Source organism: Cololabis saira, chromosome 11 (assembly GCF_033807715.1).
Source record: "Cololabis saira isolate AMF1-May2022 chromosome 11, fColSai1.1, whole genome shotgun sequence".
Classification (NCBI taxonomy): Eukaryota; Metazoa; Chordata; class Actinopteri; order Beloniformes; family Belonidae; genus Cololabis; species Cololabis saira.
This window is the reverse complement of record NC_084597.1, coordinates 43095719-43117456: the sequence shown is the minus strand read 5'-3', so window position 1 is coordinate 43117456 and position 21738 is coordinate 43095719. Positions and strand designations below refer to the sequence as shown.

The following is a 21738-nucleotide window of genomic DNA, read 5'->3' as shown; positions in this document are numbered from 1 at the left end:
GGATGTTTTTGTGCATTACTGATGTGTTATCGGTGCGTTTACAGGACAGTGTTGAGCACTGCATCATAGGTGTCACCATCCTGTCTCAGCTGACGAATGAGATCAATCAGGTAAGTTGACGTTCTCAGCTATCACCTTATTCTGGTTTACATGTAAAGTGCTAAAAACAATTTGAGGTAGCGGTGCTGCTCCTGCATGAACCCCCCCCCCCCCCAACTTCATATTAAAGCACCACGGACTGAAAAACGATGCTGTGTGGGAGCAGTAGGTCATTAACAGTACGTGTTCTCCTCAGGCCGACACGACGCATCCCCTGACCAAACATAGGAAGATTGCTTCTTCGTTCAGAGACTCATCCCTCTTCGACATCTTCACTCTCTCCTGCAACCTTCTCAAACAGGTGCGTTTCACACGACCGATGAAGTCCAGAAGTTTCATCCCAACTGTGCTCAGCTCAGCTCTGTCAATATCAAATGGTTTGGTCCATTAAATAAAATGTGTTTGATGTAATCATTGGAATTGAGTTTTAACCCCAAGATTTTGTTGTACATGTTACAATGACAATAAAGGGATTAGGGCTGAAAAGATTCCTTGAATAATTCGAGTTATTCGATTACAAAAAATGATCGAGGAATTTTCTCTGCCTCGAGAAATTATTTAATTTCCCCAGCTCAAAGCAGGTATTTTGCCCGGACTACGTTTAATGCGGCACAACCCGCTGACGCAGCGCACATAAAGGAAGAAGAAAGAGGCGGATATGTTTGGTTTTAGTAACATGCCGTGCTAAGGCATATGTGTATAATATATATATATATATATATATATATATATATGGCTCAGTGCTTATCTTTTATTTTTAATCCACTCTATATTGTTCTGGTCCGTTCTCCTATATGTTCCCCTCTAACCCGGTACATACATAGGATCCTCTAAACATCTGTTCCCGCTACAGTTTTAACTAAAAGAAAATGTGCTCCAATACAGCAGGTCTCATAATTTTATTTTGAACACTGCCAAAACTCAAAATCTTAAAGACTTTAACTTAAAACTTAACTAGAAGTTAAAATTTGCTTGACACAAATGAAAGTTCAATTGAAACACGTGGGAAAAACACCTAACCTTTTCAGTGATGTGTGTTATCAGGTGTAATGGCATTTTTAGGTTAGAAATAAGAACATTTCTTAGTAAGATCCTTAGTTTTTTGAGTGAAGGCAGTGAATTTGGTCGACTGGTGTAAGTTCAGGGTTTTTAAATGCACAGCATAGAACCTACTGGATTATATAAATTAGTCTTAGTGATGTCAATTAACATATAACATCTTACATATATTTATAATTGCTCTTTAACTAAACAAAAATGTTTTATCCGATTACTCGATTAATCGATGGAATTTTCAGTAGAATACTCGATTACTAAAATATTCGAGAGCTGCAGCCCTACTGTAGAGTCAACATGCCTTACGCCTTGTTCTTCTGTAAACATCTTAAGCCAGGAGGTGAAGGAGCTGATGGCCAGAGCTAACTTTGAGTCACACATAGTGGGTGTGTTTCCGTTGGCTTCCAGAGCTCTGCCCCATGTGAAGAAAATACGTTCTTCAGAAAGCAATGGGCCGTCTGACTTAATGCTTAGTCCTTTTTTTTACTCCTCTGCATGTTTGCAATATCATGCCACTCACTTGCCCTGGAGCTCATTTTTTTATGCAACATAATATGGCCTACCACTACCAAGAGAATAAAGAAGGTTTGATCCAAACATGGCCCAGATCTTCGCTTTGAGTAGTTCCTAAACTAATTGTCCGTCAAACATAGACCAAATCTGTTTTTCTTTAGGTCTCAGAACCACGTCTGAACCTCACAACAGTTGTTTCACCGGGGTTAAGCCTTGTTCATGGCCTCTGAACTGACACAACTGAACCATACGTTCAAAAGTATCCCACATGTGGCCCAAGTGTGCCTGCTGTCTGGTAGTGTGCAGCATCAGAGTCCGCTGGTACTGTACTGTGGTGGATTACGCAGCGCACACGTGAATTCAGACAATGACTGCGTTTACATGCAGTCAATAACCCTTTTAAAACCAGAATATTGGCAATAACCCGAATTTGCACGGCCATGTAAACACCAATAACCCCTTTGAATAACCAGAATTTGCTCATATTGGTGTTTTTAAAAACCCCAATATGAGCCCTGGGTTACTCCTTTTAAAACCCGAATATTTGGTCATGTAAACGCCAAACGGAATATCCCCATCAAACAGAACAGGAATTTGTTTTCTGCACATGCTCTGTTCACAAGGAATCCTGGTCTTTTGAGTTCAGGAAGTTCTTATAAACACGGAGAAACCAAGACCAGGAGGAGACTAATCACTTCATAAATGTAATGAAGGATATGAACATTTCTGCATTTGTAGACGGTAGAAAGTACCGGGATAGAAGATTTACAAGAAGGTGAGAGAAAAGTTGCGTGAAGCAGCATTTGTTTTGAATTTGGATACAGGAAGAAGAAGCAGAAATGCCGGTAATTGCGTCATCACGTTCTCCGTGCGTCGCTGGTTTGATCCAGATATCCTAATGATTAATTACCATGTAAACGGAATATTCCCAATGTTTCAGTAACCGGAATATTAGCAATAACCCCAATTTTGACTGCATGTAAACGTAGTCAGTAAGCAGAGCATTGTAACGCAACAGAGCTTAGTACTTTAGTTTGTTCTGATTCAGCAGAGGAGCTCTGACACCGGGCTCTGCATCATCAATAATATATCATTTCACTCTGGTTTTCTTTCTTACATCACATCTGTTACAGAGCAGTGCTGCTGGCGTGTTGCTTTGAATACAGCCAGATCTGAAACGTGTCTAAATCTGCAATAACTGTCAGGGTTTTACAGAAACACCTGCCGATGTTCCGTTTGCTGATCGGCCGACTTTATTTTCATGACATCTCATAACATGAAGAAAGATCCGTGTTCTAACAGATGACAAAGAGAAAGCACAGAGGAACCCAGCAGGACGGCTGATTGTTGTCTTTGTGTTCGCAGGCTTCGGGGAAGAACCTGAACCTGAATGATGAATCCCAGCATGGCCTGCTAATGCAGCTTCTCAAACTCAGCTACAATTGCCTCAACTTCGACTTCATAGGAACTTCCACAGACGAGTCATCGGACGACCTCTGCACCGTACAGATCCCCACGTCATGGAGATCAGGTAAGAAAACCGCTGAAGCTACGAGGGCTGCAGTTGTTTTTATCTTTTTATTCAGTGTAGGGATGGAATTATAATTCAGTAAACACAAGCGTAGATATTTTCCTCTTGGACCAGTGCAGTTGGTGGAACACAACTGTGCAACATTGCAAGCTATTGGAAGTTATTAGGAATTGTCCTGAAACATGTCAAGGGTTCTGGTTCTGGTTCACAGCTGGTTCCACTGTTACGAGCCAGGAAAAAGTTGAATATTACACAATCTGTAAAAGCAGTGGTGTATTTCAGAGTCAGCCTTTGTCTCCTTGTGGTCACTTTAACAATCTCTTTCATGAAAAATGTCTGTTTTATTTCTGTCCTGCAGCATTTCTTGATTCCTCCACACTGCAGCTGTTTTTCAATTTATATCATTCCATCCCGCCATCCCTTTCCCCATTGGTAAGTGGGAGGACTCCCGATAAACCCAAATAAAGCCCTGGTGAAACTCTGTGGTTGAGTGTGACCTGCTCGTGTATCCGTGCAGGTGTTGTCGTGTCTAGTTCAGATCGCCTCCGTCAGGAGGTCTCTCTTCAACAACGCAGAACGAGCCAAGTTCCTCTCGCACTTGGTGGATGGAGTGAAGAGGATATTGGCAAATCCTCAGGTAAGGAATACACCTGCACCCCCGAACATCTGTGACTACGTTTACATGCAGTCAAAATTTGGGTTATTGCTAATATTCCGGTTACTGAAACATTCAGAATATTCCGTTTACATGGTAATTAATTATTTGGGATATCTGGATCAAACCAGCGACGCACGGAGAACGTGATGACACAATTCCTGTCATTTCCGCTTCTTCTTCCTGTATCCAAATTCAAAACAAATGCTACTTTGCGCAACTTTTCTCTCACCTTCTTGTAAATCTTCTATCCCGGTACTTTCTAGCGTCTACAAATGCAGAAATGTTCATATCCTTCATTACATTTATGAAGTGATTAGTCTCCTCCTGGTCTTGTTTCTCCGTGTTTATAAGAACTTCCTGGACTCAAAAGACCAGGATTCCTTGTGAACAGAACATGTGCAGAAAACAAATTCCTGTTCCGTTTGATGGGGATATTCCGTATGGCGTTTACATGACCCAATATTCGGCAAATTCGGGTTATTCAAAGGGGTTATTGGTGTTTACATGGCCGTGCAAATTCGGGTTATTGCCAATATTCGGGTTTTAAAAGGGTTATTGACTGATGGAAACACAGTCTGTGGTTCTGCTGGTGGGCTCTCGTTTGTTAAATGTGTGTTTGTGTCTCAGTGTTTGCCAGATCCCAACAACTACCATGAGTTCTGCCGTCTTCTGGCGAGGCTCAAGAGCAACTACCAGCTGGGCGAGCTGGTGAAGGTGGAGAACTACCCGGAGGTGATCCGTCTCATCGCCAACTTTACCGTCACCAGTCTGCAGGTTGGTGTGTGTTCTGGCCTGTGATTGGCTGATAAGTGTGCAAGTGCTGTTTCTATGAACAATTGTGTACATCCGCTAGGGCTGGGTGATATGGACCAAAAGTCATATCTCGATATTTTCTAGCTGAATGGCGATACTCGATATATATATATATATCGATATTTTCACGTGACATCATTGGGGTTTCCCCCAAAGCATTATAGCATAGCATCTCTGTTAGCTTCATTTGTTTCTGAGGCAAACCCTTAAAAAAACAGTCAGTTTTAATACAAAGCCTCGTGCCAAATGTCACACAGGTTCCTTTATTAACAGAGGTCTGCACAATATCAAAATGTATAAAACAAATGAAATAAAAATAAACTGCCTGCATATATAGAATAAAAATGCTTCTTGAATAAAATAAAACAAATATCCCTTTCCTGCATAACAATTAAATTAAAATACACTGTGCAATTAATACAATGTAGACAGTAACAGGCAGACTTTTCCACTGAGGTTGACAGTTGTGCAAATAACAAAACATTTGTTCAAATCTCAAATAAAACATGTAAACAGATATTGCATCTCTTTGAGCAAATCGCAAATAATTACAACAAGCCAACTACTGTACATTTTACAGATTTTGTGCCAGGAAAACTAACCTGTCAACACTGTCAGGTTTCAGCACGCAAAGGTACTTTTTTGCCAGTGAGAGGGTCAGTGTTGATGTACAGTCAATTTGTCGCAAAATAAGCTATATCGATATAAACGATATTGTCTCGTACCATATCGCGTTTGAAAATATATCGATATATATATTAAAATCTATATATTAGATAATAAAAATATAAATATATTATATCCCCCGGCCCTGAGATCCGCCCAGTTCAAACAAGTCTTTGTTTTTAAAACGCATTTGATCAACTTTGTTGACTAGAGCTGTACATAACATATATGAAAAGTAAAAACAAATTAAATAATGCTAGAGTACGAGTAGGAGGGAAATCGTGAGTTCACAACTCTTAATATGAGACCAAAATCAAGAAATAAGAGTAGGCTTTGAAACTGGATTTTAAAAGAATGGTGGACCTCAAAGAAACATGTGACTTAATAAGGTCAGTTTTTTTTTAAAGGTCAGCAATAGGAAATGGCCCCAACCCATTAAAGGCTTTAAAAAGCAACAATAATATCTTAAAATTGATCCGGAACTTGACGGGGACTTTGCGGAGTAAAAACTTACAAATGTCTTACTTGAAAACCTGATTGGGACACCTCAAGAACATTGTAAATTATCTAAAAGAGATGGCATTTATAAAAAAAAACAGCTTCCTTCAAGAGTGTGTACTGCAGCTATCGATTGGCAGTTATTAGAATTTGACTTAAGCTTCCTCTAAAAGCTACATCAATGCATCATAGACTTTATGACAGTCCACTCTGCTTTATTTTTAGACTGCACAAAATGTCCCGCCAATAAATCATCAGATATGTTGCAGACTTGTGGGTCTCAAGTGCCCTCCTTATCGTGCTTTTTTCTCTTTTTTTTTCTTTTTTTACATATCTTTATTGCTTTTTCAAATTATATAGGAAAAGCTTCGCACAGAAGCATAAAACTGCCTTATACTACACAGAACGTGGTGAACAGATGACCACGATGATAAAATCCCTCACGGTAAAAAACAAAACAGGAAAACCTGTAAAAGACATGGAAGGGAGAAAAAACAAACAAACAACAACATTAAAAGCTCAAATATGTGCATCAATCAAATGGATACATAAGCAGATATCCAGTTATTACAGTGGAACTATGATGTTTGGTTGGTTTCACAACTCAAGTGTGGCTCCTTCTGTAGAGTCTCCGCACCGATATGATCTAAAAATGGATTCCACGCTTTATAACATAACAGAGGTTTGTCCTGAAGCCAGTAGGTCATTGCGTCCAGGGGAATAAGTTCCCTTACACTCCTCTGAAGTAAGATCCACCGTCTGGCCCCAAACAGAAGAACATGTAAATCACAGATACAAGGTTGTGGGGTCGGGTCCAGGTCTTTACCAGTTATGTCAGAAATTCTGTTACAGACCTTACTCCAGAAATGTAAAGGCGCAGTCAAAGACACAATGGTAGTATGATCCTGCATTTATTAGTACGGTGGCCGAGACCCGCCATTGCTGAAAATTAAAGAAACGCTGCAAATAAAAACAAACGCAGCTGAAAATAAAATAAACGCTGCAAATATAAAGAAACGCTGCTGCAAATAAAATAAAACAAACGACACAAATAAAAAAGCCACAACGGAAGTGAATTACCGGGGACTATTTTTGCTGATGCACCAGTGTTTTTTACGTGAGAGGAGAAGAAGAAGACGAAGCGGACATAAGTGAAAAGGAAGAAATAAGAAGAGCGAGGAATAAGAAGAACAATGAACGAGAAAATAAGTGAAAAGGTTAGTGTTCAACGTCGCTACGTGTAATTTCTAATGTGCCACACCGGTGCATCGGCAAAAACAGTCCCTGGTAATTCACTTCCGTTGTGGCTTTTTTATTTGCGTCGTTTTTTTATTTTATTTGCAGCGGCGTTTGTTTCTGTTTGCAGCGTTACTTATATTTTTCAGCAATGGCGGGTCTTGGCCACCGTACATTATTTGGAAAGTGTGGTGGTGTCATCTGGAGCTGGTGGGTGATTTTGAATTGGAATTCCTCAACTTTGTTAGTGGACAAACAGCCGAGAGAGCTCAACCACACATCACGCCACTCACCATTTAAGGCAGTGGTTCTCAATCCTGGTCCTCATGGACCCCAGTCTTGCATGTTTTAGATGCTACCCTGCTTCAGCACACCGTGATAAAAGTACCTGTGTCATCAACAGAGTTGTGCAGACCTTGGTGACAAGCTAATGAGGACCATTAATTAGAATCAGGTGTGTTGGTGCAGGGAAACATCTAAAACATGCAGGACAGGTGTCCACGAGGACCAGGATTGGGAAGCACTGATTTAAGGTGACCCGTGCCATCAGCAGGGGGAAACAGAGCACCATATAACCTGGTTCTATAGAAGAGCGAGAGAACCCACCAGCCTACAACCTTGATTATCGTCCTCTCACTGCTAACTAGGGGTGTAACAATATATCGTGCCACGAAATTTCGCGATACAAAAACGTCACGATACGTGTCGTGGAGGTGACAAAGTGTATCACGATATTGGGTTATTAATATTAATCTATTGTGTTGACTAGTAACGCGCATCCGACCACGCCTCGACCCGCGGACCAAAATCTTCCTCCGCTCAGAACACATTTAATTTTGATTTCTGTCCCCCCCCTGTCGTGTTTCAGCACTGGGAGTTTGCTCCTAACAGCGTCCACTACCTGCTGAGTCTTTGGCAGCGATTGGCAGCATCGGTTCCCTACGTCAAAGCCACTGAGCCTCACCTGCTGGAGACCTACACCCCGGAGGTGACCAAGGCCTACATCACGTCACGGCTAGAGTCGGTGCACGTCATCCTCAGGTGAGCTTCATTCCTCGGCACCAGTTCAACACCATGTACCAGAATTTCTCTGATCTCATCCAAGGGTTTCGGGGACGTTGTCTTGCATCTTGGAAGTTATGTGTCAGGTCTGAAGTGCACAACCCAGGCCTTGATTCATGTAGCCCAGGGGTCGGCAACCCAAAATGTTGAAAGAGCCATATTGGACCAAAAAAAAAAAAAACAATTATGTCTGGAGCTGCAAAAAATGAAAAGTCTTGTATAAGCCTTAGAATGAAGACAACACATGCTGCATGTTTCTATATTAGTTAAAACTGGGGGAAGATTTTTTTTTCATTATGCACTTCGAGAAAAAAGTGGAAATTTTGAGAAAAAGTGGAAATTCATTTTGAGAAAAAAGTCGAAATGTCAAGATTAATGTTAAAGTACAATCTTGAGAAAAAAGTCGAAATGTTGAGAAAAAAGTCGAAATGTTGAGAAAAAGTCAAAATTTAGAGAAAAAAATCAAAATGTCGAGATTAAAAAGGAAAGGAAAAAGGAAGAAAAAAAGTAGAAAAGGGAAGAAGAAAAAGGGGAAAAAAAGGGAAAAAAAGAAGAAAAAAAGGAAAAAAAAAGGTCAAACATTTTTGAAAAAGCTCCAGGAGCCACTATGGCGGCGCTAAAGAGCCACATGCGGCTCTGGAGCTGCGGGTTGAAGACCCCTGGTCTTGGTGCTTCACTCACTGCTTTTTTTTAAATTTCTTTTCTTTTCTTTTTTTTATTGTCTTTAATTATTAAGAAAGTAAATTTATAGCATTTATTAACTTGTACAGAAGCATCCACATTTGCATCTGGATGCATTAAAAGGTTTGTTTTATTCCCTCTGAGTGAAGATTCATGGACATCTGGCATTTATCCTTGGAACGATAAATACACGCATGATGCACCGTAAAAATTAAACACACACACACACACACACACACACACACACACACACACACACACACAGAGCTTAATGTTGGCCAGTGTGAGAAGAGGAAGTGTTGACTTTGGTTTTGAACACAGATGTGGTTGAGGTCAGGTCAGCGGGGAACTGGACCACAGTAACAGGAAGTCCCATCAGCAAACTGGGATCTGATCTGGGCTCAGTTTGACTGGGTCATCAGCAGTTCAGAAGCTTCTGGAACCAGCTGGACGGGCCTGTATTGAACTGATAAAGTGACTATAGTTCAGGAGGAATTTCTGTTTGTCCGAGGGACGCACCGATGCGGTAGTAGGGTCCAGTATCAGTGCTCAGTGGACCCAGCCTGTTCACTTAAAGGGGACCTATTATGGCATTTAATGTATATTTTATACAGGCCTTGAATGTCTTAAAAACAATCTAAAGCTTGTTTTTTTTTCTATATAAATCAGAAATTCAGCCTGTGGGCCATGTCTCTATTTATACCGCTTCTAACCTCCTTCTCTGTGAGGGATTCTGAGTGGGCGGGGCTATCATAATGAGTCTCTGTGCTGATTGGCTGCCTGAATGACGTGTAGCAGGGGAGGGAACAAAGCCTCTCCGGCAGAAGAGCAGCGGCTCCGTACACTATTAAAGCGTGTCCCATGTGAGGGAGCTTCTGAGACAAAATAAATTCCATAAAGCCTGAATTACGGTTCTGCGTTAAATCGACGCGTACCCTACGCCGTAGGCTCTGCGTTGGCGTAACACGGAACCATAAATCAGCCTTTAGTCACCTGAAGAGGGAACGGGTCACCTCGTCTTCACACTAATTTACACAGGAAGATTTAATTGAATTCTAAACAGGTACACCACAGTTATTTACTCTGATTACAAGACAAATGAATCATGTTGACTGTAAAGAAATCACAACACTGAATGTTCACAAATGGCAGCTTTATTATTAAAAAAAATAAAATAACATTAGTTGTATATAAATAACATGTATGCACTATTGCTGGCTCAAGGAAGGACCGAGCGTCTTCTGAAGGTGTCGTTGAAGCTTCAGGTGCTTGGAAGATCTGAAACCATAAACAGAAGAAAATGTATTACGGTACTAATAGAGCTCCGTAACACGGAGTAACACCGGAGCTAAGCTAAATACTTTCCCGTGCAAAGATCATACTTGTAAACGAATATAAATAACATAAAAAATGTATAATAATCAATATTTTTCAGTCTTTCTGCTGATTAAAAACTGCCCAGTCAAACATGAAAACTATGTTAGGAATGAGGAGAACTGGTTTATAAAAAGCCCCCGATATTCAACGTCATGATTAACAGGTAAAAATCAGCATTGCGATCAAGCAGAAATAAAACCGAGCTTCCCTGATGGGTCAAAGTGGTTCTGAGCTCACAGAGCTGGTGTGATTTCATCCAGTTTTACATTTTGGAAACAAATGTGTCCACAGAGACGGCTTAGAAGACCCTCTAGATGACGCCGGCCTCGTGCAGCAGCAGCTGGACCAGCTGTCCACCATCGGCAGGTGCGAGTACGAGAAGACGTGTGCTCTGCTGGTGCAGCTGTTCGACCAGGCGGCGCAGACGTACCAGGAGCTGCTTCAGTCCACCAACTCCAGCGCCGCAGACATCACGGTGCAGGAGGGTACGCTCGGCTCACTCACGCCGTCTCTGCTCTTTTTCCAGCGTCATTTCCTGCCGCTTCAGGTTTTACACGGGTGATTCTCCTTCTGTGTGCAGGTCGGTTAACATGGTTGGTTTATATAATCGGAGCTGTGATCGGTGGACGAGTGTCGTTCGCCAGTACGGACGAGCAGGACGCCATGGATGGAGAGTTAGTCTGCCGGTGAGAACCCACACACTCATTTTGGGCCAATCCCAATACACCCCCTACTTTCTACCACTAGCCCTAAAAATCAAGCCACATATTTTAGGGTCCTTGTAATCTTCCCAGGGCCCTGTCCCAATACTCCCACTCCCTCTACTTTTCAGCACCACCCCTAAATTTTGCTTGCTACGTCACTGCGTGGTTTACGTTCGGGTACGTAAGCGACTGTAGTTACGTTTGCACAAATGTCACACCATATCAGGAAGCCCAGAGCTAAAAGCTGTTTAAATTTCAGCTGTAGCGCTGTTAATATGCCACTTTATTAAGTTTTAATATTTTTTCAGGTGTAAAAGTAACCGTTAAGATCCCCAACCTGGGCTCAGTTTATCCAAATAACGCCTGTTAAGAAATTTGCTCCGATGTTTTTGGCGATGAGAAGAGCCGCCGGCTCGGGAGCTGATTTATGGTTCCGTGTTACATCGATACAGAGCCAACGGCGTTGGTTACGGCGTACGGTGCGCGTCGCTGCGTAACCTACGCTGTAGGCCAGCGTTGGTGTAACGCAGACCCATAAATCAGCCTTTATTCTGGCGCGGTTTGAAAAAGACTTTGCAACAACGGGCAAGCGAGTGATTATGTACATTCACTGAGTAAATATTATGAAAGTAAAATATATATTTCTCGCTAGAAATGTAATCAAAACGCATTTTTATGCAGAAACTAACTCAAAATATTCATTTTATTAACTAAAAAATAAGAAATATCCGCCATGTTTTTTTTTTTTTTATTTAGTCTGCAAATGATGACATAAAGCATTCTGGGAAATTTTTCTGGCCCTCGGTCGGCTATTCATCCCTCGCTGTGAATGGCTAGATTCATAACCACTAGCCCTCGTTATGCCCACTACCCCTACATGCAAAGAGGAATTGGGACACCACTAGGGCTGGGCGATATATCGAGATTTTAATATATATCGATATATTTTCAAACGCGATATGGTACGAGACAATATCGTTTATATCAATTATTTAAAAAAAAAAAATAAAAATTATGATTTTGATATAGCTTATTTTGTGACAAATTGACTTGAATGTTTTATTTGAGATTTGCACAAATGTTTTGTTATTTGCACAACTGTCAACCTCAGTGGAAAAGTCTGCCTGTTACTGTCTACATTGTATTAATTGCACAGTGTATTTTAATTTAATTGTTATGCAGGAAAGGGATGTTTGTTTTATTTTATTCAAGAAGCATTTTTATTCTATATATGCAGGCAGTTTATTTTTATTTCATTTGTTTTATACATGTTGATATTGTGCAGACCTGTTAATAAAGGAACCTGTGTGACATTTGGCACGAGGCTTTGTATTAAAACTGATTGTTTTTTAAGGGTTTGCCTCAGAAAAAAATGAAGCTAACAGAGATGCTAACAGAGATGCTATGCTATAATGCTTTGGGGGAAACCCCAATGATGTCACGGGAAAATATCGATATATATATCGAGTATCGCCATTCAGCTAGAAAATATGGAGATATGACTTTTGTTCCATATCGCCCAGCCCTAGACACCACTAACCTCACGGGAACGAGCAAAATTTAGGGGTAGGACAGAAAAGTAGAATAGGGGGGGATTGGGACTGGGCCTTAGCATCCTAAAGAAGAACGCTGCTAGCTGAGATTAAACACTTTTCATGGTGTTTAGTTTTCCTGACATCCATTACCGAGTTCCTGACTGCTGCTTGTTCACCACAGGGTGCTCCAGCTGATGAACCTGACGGACTCTCGGCTCGCTCAGGCAGGCAACGAGCGGCTGGAGCTGGCCATGCTCAGCTTCTTCGAGCAGTTCAGAAAGATCTACATCGGTGACCAGGTGCAGAAATCCTCAAAGGTGAGCGTCCGCCTGGCTTCAGCCTCCCTCAGTGATCCCATCCTGATTCAGGGAACCCCTCCTGTTGGCACCGGCCAGGTTATAAGACCTGGGGCCGGATTCACCAATATGTTCTTAAGAACGGTCTAGAAATGTCTTAAGATCTAAAATTAAGAAGTTCATAAGAAAGTTCTTAAGTGCAATTCCTCAATATTTTCTTAAGAACCGTCTTAAGAACTGTCATTTCTTATGAATTTCTTATTTTTCCTACTTAAGAACTTCTTAAAATATGGCTGTATCTGAAATGGCATACTGCATACTACATGCTACATACTGCATCAGTATGTACTGTATACTGCATACTAAATGAAGGATTCAGTAGCCGCTCCAGCAGACCGTCCACACAGCAGTATGCAGTATCCCAGAATTATATTATTATTATTATTATTAATTTCATTATATTCAGTCATGCACCTGCAGCGAGACTTCACTACACCGATGCATCGCTCCACAATATTGGGGGTCTTTGTTTGTGCAAATGTGTTGAAAAAGGTGATATTAGAGTCTTGAATGAATGAATGAATGAATGAATGAATAAATGAATAAAAAAACTTTATTTCGGACATGCTCATAAAAAAAAAAAAAATGTAAACCAAAGAACAATAGTTAAATAATAATCATAATAAATACAGTATAATACAAATCATAACAATCATAATCAAAAACATGCCTCACTGGCTTTTTTTTTTTTTTCCTTTTTTTGCATGCTCGAAATGGAGCAGGGAGAAGTTAAAAAACTTATGAAGCCCTGCCCGGTCTTACCTTTTCACAGAAGACATTTTAAGACAGGTCAAGGTTGGCTTAAAGTTAAGAAAAAAGTCAAGAACAAATTTGAGAACTTTTATTTCAAGAATACCATTTATTCTTAAGTTTTTTTCTTAAGAAGAAACTTAAGAAGAAAGTTGATACTTAAGAATACTTGAGAACTTCTTTGGAGAATATGACTCTTTTTTCTTCTTAAGACTGAACTTGAGAAAAAAATTACACTTCAGAAGATTTTTTTTCTTAAGAATGTTTAGTGAATCCGGCCCCTGGTGTGTTAGGGTTTCTCTAGAGCCACACACATGTTCAGCTGCAGCTATCGTCTCTCCTGTGTCCTACCTTGTGGTTGTGTGATGTTGAAATGCTAACTTGACCTCCAAATGAATCAGGACCAGCTCATGATCTGAAATAAATGTTTTGGTCTGGACCGCAAGTACCGGACTACCAATTGTGAACGCACCTTAAGACTTTCAGAGGGTAAAAACACAAATGTGAGGGCAGTTGAGGTTCTTTAACATGAACCCGCATTCCTCATGTACCAGCAGGCGTGCAGCGTATTTACTGCATCTAAACATGTGACTGCAGGTCATGTGACACTGTTGTTTATTGTGTGGTGTTCTGTAACTGTGTTTGTTTGCTTTCTAGCTTTATCGGCGTTTATCAGAGGTTCTGGGCTTGAACGACGAGACCATGGTGCTTAGTGTCTTTATAGGAAAGATGTGAGTAACCGCTGCATTTATGTCCCCATCGCATGCAAGAGTTGTTTTACATTTACAGTTTTCATGTACAAGAAAAATTAATATGGAGGAGCTATAATTATGAACGTAATTCACATTGTTACATCAAATTTAAAACCTGAAATGTGTGCAATGGATAAAGGAAAAACTTTGATTCACGCCGACTTCATTGATGGATGTAGTTGCCATGGAGACTGCTCAGCCAAGCCACATGACCAGAACTCAGTTGTCGCCATATTTGGTTAACACTTGTGCTGTCTTTGGGTCAAGGGAGGGTGAAGGGAGAAAAGAAGGAATCAAGGAAGGAAGTAGGAAAGGGAGTAAGGAAGGGAGAAAAGATGGAAGGAAGGAAAGAAAGGAGGAATGGAAGGAAGGGAGAAAGGAGAAAAGAAGGAAGGAAGGAAGTAGGAAAGGGAGTAAGGAAGAGAGAAAATATGGAAGGAAGGGAGAAAGGAGAAAAGAAGGAAATATGGAAGGAAGTAGGGAAGGGAGAAAAGCTGGAAGGGAGGAAAGAATGGAGAAAAGGAAAGAAAGAAGGGAGGAAAGAAGGAAGGAATGGATAAAATAAGGAAAGAAGAAAGGAAAAGCAAAGAAGGTAATAAAGGAACGAATGACGAAAGGGAGGTAGGAAGAAAAAAGAGTAAAGAGAGGGTAATAAAGGAGGAAAAGAGGAAAGGAAGAAGGACGGAGAGAGCAGGAGGAAAGAAGGAAGGAAGAATTGGGTCATTTTGACCCAAAGACGGTACAAGAGTTAAAGGGTCACGTGGGTCATGTGATGCTGCCCGTCTCCATGGTAACAGATTAAACATTATTGAAGGTTCTAGAAACTGCTCGAACCGTCGGCGGAGCCTGAGATAAAGAAAGATTTCTTTATGTGTTGACAGTTAAAGTTAATCTGACAGAAGTAGGTCCTGACGGTTGTTTAAAACGTGGATGGGATGTTGAACAGAGATGTCTGAGTGTCCTCTACCATCTTCTCTTTCTCAGCATCACAAACTTGAAGTACTGGGGCCAGTGTGAACCAATCACCTCCAAGACACTCCAGCTGCTGAACGACCTTTCCCTCGGATATCCTTACACTGACTCGTCGTGTGTGCGTGCGTGTTGACAGGGACTTTGCTAAAGCTCCCGTATTCTGTGTGTGCACCAATCTGCGATGCAAAGTCTGCTTTTCTTTACTTGATCCGTCAATCGTTTGCGTCTTCAGATTACAGCCGGGCAGCCTTGAAACCTGTTGTCTTACAAGTTGAACCGTTTGAAAGTCAGGAAAAGCAGAATCTATGACTTCTGCATCTGTCAGCGTGAAGCTTGTAGATGTCTCCGCTGCCTCAACAGCGGGGAATGAAAACCAAGTAGTGGATCTGTCTCTGTTTCCATGGGGTTGTCGGGAGCTCAGTGAAACACAGAAGAGAGGGAGGACGGCAGAGGGGACAGTATTGACAGCTGTTGAGTGTTTGCATGGACACTGCAGTAAGACGATCCTGGTTACTGTGGGAGCAAAGCTGGAAAGTGAAGCCTGTTGAAGATTACACTTGTGTTCCCCAGACGTTACACTGAACTCCTTCCACCTGGATCAGTTACATTCAAACTCTGCATCTGTGCAACTCACAACTGCATCATTTTTGGGGTGGGATTGCAGACAGCTGTTTGTAGCAGTGAGTCCTCTTTCAGCAGGCGTGCCTCATTTCTGGTCTGTCCTACGGCTTTGTGCTTCTTTATGAAGGTGAATCGGACACAAACTGCCCTCGCCTGTGTCGCTGGAAGCAGGTTATAATCGTACGATTGGGAATACAGAGCTCTCAAGCACCAAACTGAGATATTTATTGGACCGGCAGTTTCATCATCCAGTCCAGACACTTGGAACTGAGCTGTGTATTTATTTATTTAGTTATTTATTTATTTATCTGTTCATTTTGGAACAATCTTTGAGCAAAACTTGATGAACTACCATAGCTAGGAGTTCTGAAGTAATATAACAGACATCCAGCTGCAGTCACAGATGACACAACCCTCGGTCGCGCTAAGGCCCAGTCCCAACCCCCCCTACTCCTACTTTTTAGCACTACCCCTAAATTTTGCGCGTTCCCATGAGGGTAGTGTTGTCCCAATTCCTCTTTGCATGTAGGGCTAGTGCACATAACGAGGGCTAGTGGTTATGAATCTGGCCCTTCAGAGTGAGGGTTTTCAGATGCTAAACTTCATGACTGAGGGCCTGAGAAAATTTCCCAGAATGCTTTACGTCGTCATTTGCAGACTGAATCACAAAAAAAAAACATGGCGGACATTTCTTGTTTTTTAGTGAATAAAATCAATATTTTGAGTTAGTTTCTGCATAAAAATGCATTTTGATTACATTTTCTAGCGAGAAATATATATTTTACTTTCACAATATTCACTCAGTGGATGTACATAATCACTCGCTTGCCCGTTGTTGCAAAGATCTCGCAGGAATAAAGGCTGATTTATGGTTCCGCCTTACACCAACGCAGAGCCTACGGCGTAGGTTACGCGGCGACGCGCGCCGTATGCCGTACCCTACGCCGTAGGCTCTGCGTCGATTTAACACCGAACCATAAATCCTGAGCCGGCGGCTCTTCTCATCTCCGAAAACGTCGGAGCAAATTTCTTAACAGGTTTTATTTGGATAAACTGAGCCCAGGTTGGGGATCTTAACGGTTACTTTTACACCTGAAAAAATATTAAAACTTAATAAAGTTGCATATTAGCAGCGCTACAGCTGAAATTTAAACAGCTTTTAGCTCTGGGCTTCCTGATATGGTGTGACGTTTGTGCAAACGTAACTACAGTCACTTACGTACCCGAACGTAAACCACGCAGTGCCGTAGCAAGTGGTGTCCCAATTCCTAGGGAACATTACAAGGGCCCTACGCCTGTGGCTTCATTTTTAGGGCTAGTGGTAGTGAGTGAGGGCTAGTGGTAGAAAGTAAGGGGTGTATTGGGATTGGCCCTTACTCTCACTGGCCCTCCATCCCTCTCTTTTTGTCAGTTGGTTTTTAGAGATTGATGTGAAGGACGTGCATCACCAGTGTTTACAGGCTCTCCTCTGATCTCAGCTTGAGATGTTACAGAATCCCGAGGGTCCGAACAGCTCACTAGCTTTCCAAATGAAGGCTTTCCGTGATCAAACATCTTCATAACTAAAATAATCATGTTGTTCACACGGAGGAGACGCCGACTTCACCATCACAGGCAGGCGGTGGCTCTGTTGTTTATGAACGTGTGATCAACACTAGAATAAAGGAAATCTGATGACGCAGCTGTTGCCACATGTTGGAGACATTTCAGAGCGGTATCCTGCGGTGTCCACGACTGTAACCATGGTAACTGTGCTCATAGGGACGGAGACAGCAGCAGCCTCTGTGCTGCACATGAAGATGTCTCGTTTCTGAAGTTTGAAACTAATGAGAGTCTGCCGTTTATTTAGAGATTTAAATCTAGAGTGCATTCAGGCGTTTAAGGAGTGTGTAGTCCCGGATGTGTGTGTGTTTTCTCCTTGACTCAATGCATGTCCACGTACAGCAGTGTGAGGAAACTGGTGAAGCTCAGCGCCGTGCAGTTCATGCTCAACAACCACACGGTGAGTGTTTAAACTACACGTCCTCGGAGCTCCACATTATGTGTGTTCACGTTGTGTAAGATGTGTTCATGTTTTTCTGCGTGCAGAGCGAACACTTTTCCTTCCTGGGAGTGAACAACCAGTCGAATCTGAGCGACATGAGGTGCCGCACCACCTTCTACACGGCACTGGGGCGCCTGCTGATGGTCGATTTAGGTATTCACATGCAGCTAAATGTCTGATCATTTCAGAAATACTCTTAAATGTTTCACACAAGCATCTTTCTTCGGCCCTGTAGCCCCAACAGTGCTGTGAGTTGTGGCTTGCCTAAAGAGGGAAAACCCAAATGATTGAAGAATAGTCTCACAGCTCTAAGGTTGTTGTTCATAGGGGTGGTCTCCATGGATGGAGAAGACCCAGAGTCATACGTTTAAAGTATCAGAATCATCAGCGATTTGTGTTTGCACTTGTATAGCTCATCCTTGGAGTCTTACAAGTGTGTAAAACTTTACACAAAACCTGTATCATGTAGTACCGCGAAGCACCACTAGACGGCAATGAACGATCTCAAACGTCTCCAGTCCGCGCACCTATGAGATTAAATACATTATATTTTTTGACTTTCCATTCATTATCTACTTTAAAATTTGATTAAATATTAAGATATATAAAGACGTACTTTAACACAACTTAAAGTGAACATCTGGCTGCATGTTTGCAGTAATTGTGGAGCCCTGGAACAAAGATATTAAATTATTTTAAGCCCGAGCAAGACTATTCTACATACACATCACATTTAATTTCAACCATCACTGGAGTTTGTAATTATATTTGAAAAAAAGGTTAATTCCACTATACCAGCTTTTATAGTTACACCCATTTGCAATCATACTCTTCTGGACGAGGTTCTGAAGCGTTGAAGGGAAAGTACAATCAGAGTAAGCATCGTCTCTTTTTTCTTTCTTATTTTTTTTTTGTCCTGAGGTCTGAATTAATTATCTGAAACATGTTTTGGTCAAAGTCCCGCAACGATGCAGCAAAACCGCTCCTTTTTCAGACATATCTTTGCAGCGCTCTTCATGATAGCTGGTTTTAGGGGGTGGAGTGAGACACTCAATTTGACTCCACCCTTCTCATCAGCTGCCTCTTTAAAAGAGCTTTGTGTTTCCACTTCAGAGGAGATGATGTGAAGTCGTGGGTGGAGATGAAGACGGGGAGGGGGGATATTGTGTCAGAATGCTGCAGGTCTGACTGATTTGATGTCGTCTTCAAACAAGGGATGTTTGTGTGTGTGTAGGTGAGGACGAGGACCAGTTTGAACAGTTCATGTTGCCTCTGACGGCTGCGTTTGAAGCTGTAGCTCAGATGCTGAGTACAAACACGTTCAACGAGCAGGAAGCCAAGGTGACACACACACACACACACACACACACACACACACACACACACACACACACACATCACAGCTCATCTCTGGTTTTATACACATTTTTCTTTGATTTTTTTTCACTGAACCAAAACAGTTTTGTTCCGTTTGTTGCCATGGAAACGGATTCAGATTCAGTAAAACTTTATTTATCCCAGAGGGGCAATTGCAAAAACAACTAAGCAGCATGACGTTGAAAGTACAGAATAAATGCAGATAAATAAAGCATGTATCGTATGTACAAAAAATATCAAAAAATGTAAAATAGAGTGACTGTAGTGGTATAAAGATGATGATTGTGACCATGTATATGTCGACATAGACACATGAATGATCAGGCAAACTTGAACAGCGTGAAAAACAATGATGTGACTTTACATTTAGTAAGCTGTCTCCAGTACTCGAGTTGTAAAAAAAAATATCAGTGGGGATGGTGGATTTTATCATATGGGGACAGATAATTTGTGCTGATTACAAATAATATAATATATTACAAATAATAGCAGTGACCAAAACAGCTGCAGAAATACTGCAGGAATGACATAGCAGCAGTTAAATGCAGCCTTCTGTAAGCTTTAAATATCCACTGGGCTTACATCAAATACATCAAAACACAACAATAAAAAACACTTTTCTGAACTTATCAATATGACTCTGTCCTTCACAGGATAAGTAACATGGATCACTGCAAAAACTCACAATCTTAACAAGAATATTTGTCTTATTTCTAGTTAAAATGTCTCATTTTAGTAAAAAAAATCTTATTACACTTAAAACAAGACTCATCACTGGAAAAAACAACAATATTCACCTGTTTCAAGTAGATTTTCACTTGAAATAAGTAGAAAAATCTGCCAGTGGAACAAGATTTTTTTGCTTGTAATAAGAAGATAAATCTTGTTCCACTGGCAGATTTTCCTACTTATTTCAAGTAAAAATGTACTTGAAACAGGTGAAAATTGTCAAATAAGTTATTTTTCTGGTTTTATTTTTCTGGTGATGACTCTAAATGTTGAAAAAGCAGTAAAACCACATTCATTGATGAAATGACATAAGGGATGGAAAGGAGGGATGGCAGTTTTACAGGGGGGATGATTTGGACCGTTTTTATTTCAGGGGGGGATGCCATCCCCCCTCAACTCCAGTACTGGCTGTCTCCTAGTTTCCCTTCAGCATTTCATAAATGTATTCATAATTGAAACTGATTTAACTGCCATGAAAGTTTTCACAATACCACATCAGATGAGAAGAGGAAAGAATAAGGTTTTATCTTTTACCTTTAGCGGGGGTCAGGGATGAATCCAGGGGTGAAACCTCTTGCTCTTTCAGCCCTCGTCTCCGTTTCGGGGTCTGACCTGGTAGGATCAACTGACTTAGAAAACTAGGAGTATGTGGCGCTTGCTGGCTCCACCCGTGTCTTCACCTTCGCCAACTGTAAATAAAAAGAAAGACGACTAAGACAACGAAGAAGAAGAATATCAAACTCGAATGAAGAGATCAATATTAATGGACTAGATGTGTTCCCGTCTGCCGTCTCCATACGCAGTAATTGTGGATATAAATGACTCAAACTTTATCTCCGGACGGCAGAATATTCAGTCAGCATGAAGTACCTCACCTATGGCAGGAACTTCGTTTGGGCCAGTAAAAGTCCCTAAAAAAACATCCTGGTAAAACCGTTCCAGACTCCCATTAGTGGAAACTTCACCACCAGACACACAGTGAGACTGTCAACATGGAGGAAGGTGTGTGTTTGTGTGTTTAACTGTGTTCTCCCTCCGTCTCCTGTAGAGGACGCTGGTGGGTTTGGTCCGAGACCTGCGAGGCATCGCGTTTGCCTTCAACGCCAAGACCAGCTTCATGATGCTGTTTGACTGGATGTATCCTTGCAGCTGACGGCTGAGTGTTTCTGACCTCAGTGCTTTCATCACAGCTGAAGAAACTCAATGTAGTGTGAAGAACGTCCTTAACCTGCTCTGTAGATACCCGGCATATATGCCCATCCTGCAGCGAGCCATCGAGCTCTGGTACCACGACCCGGCCTGCACTACTCCTGTCCTCAAGCTCATGGCCGAGCTGGTGCACAACAGGTGAGAACGCTGAGGGATGATGGTGATGATGAGGCAGTGTGAGGGCGATCTTAGACCCGCTTCCCTCCTCCCGCCCTGCTGACTCACAGCTGCTCCACAAACCTTCTGAAACTAAACTTCACGTATTTCTTCATAGATATGCTACTTATCTAAAGTTTTCTAGAACACTTTTTCTCCTTTTCTCACCGTTTCTTTGTTAAATGCTCTAATATTAATGTGAAACATTATTTACGTGGTTTGTAATTCTTTAATCATCCTGAACAGTTTTCTTCAGTTTTTCTATAAATTTGAAGACAACAAATTTCAGTTCTTACAATTATCCCGGGCTCTTTACATCTGCATTTGTTTGATTGATGGATTC

At 41.4% G+C, this 21738-nt stretch overlaps 1 protein-coding gene across 2 annotated transcripts in view; it reads left to right on the top strand.

The window, feature by feature from the left end:
- xpo7 (exportin 7) overlaps window positions 1–21738 on the top strand; it is a 71447-nt gene that overhangs the window by 38229 nt on the left and 11480 nt on the right. For both annotated transcript variants that reach the window (XM_061734566.1, XM_061734565.1), the window contains exons 5-21: window positions 45–110; window positions 296–400; window positions 3034–3199; window positions 3558–3631; window positions 3717–3836; window positions 4485–4631; window positions 7939–8111; window positions 10482–10675; window positions 10771–10876; window positions 12611–12746; window positions 14193–14266; window positions 15272–15352; window positions 17819–17882; window positions 17969–18077; window positions 19159–19265; window positions 21079–21167; window positions 21270–21377. In XM_061734566.1, the coding sequence (XP_061590550.1) occupies window positions 45–110; window positions 296–400; window positions 3034–3199; window positions 3558–3631; window positions 3717–3836; window positions 4485–4631; window positions 7939–8111; window positions 10482–10675; window positions 10771–10876; window positions 12611–12746; window positions 14193–14266; window positions 15272–15352; window positions 17819–17882; window positions 17969–18077; window positions 19159–19265; window positions 21079–21167; window positions 21270–21377 (1919 nt within the window). The remainder of the gene's footprint in view (window positions 1–44; window positions 111–295; window positions 401–3033; window positions 3200–3557; window positions 3632–3716; window positions 3837–4484; window positions 4632–7938; window positions 8112–10481; window positions 10676–10770; window positions 10877–12610; window positions 12747–14192; window positions 14267–15271; window positions 15353–17818; window positions 17883–17968; window positions 18078–19158; window positions 19266–21078; window positions 21168–21269; window positions 21378–21738) is intronic.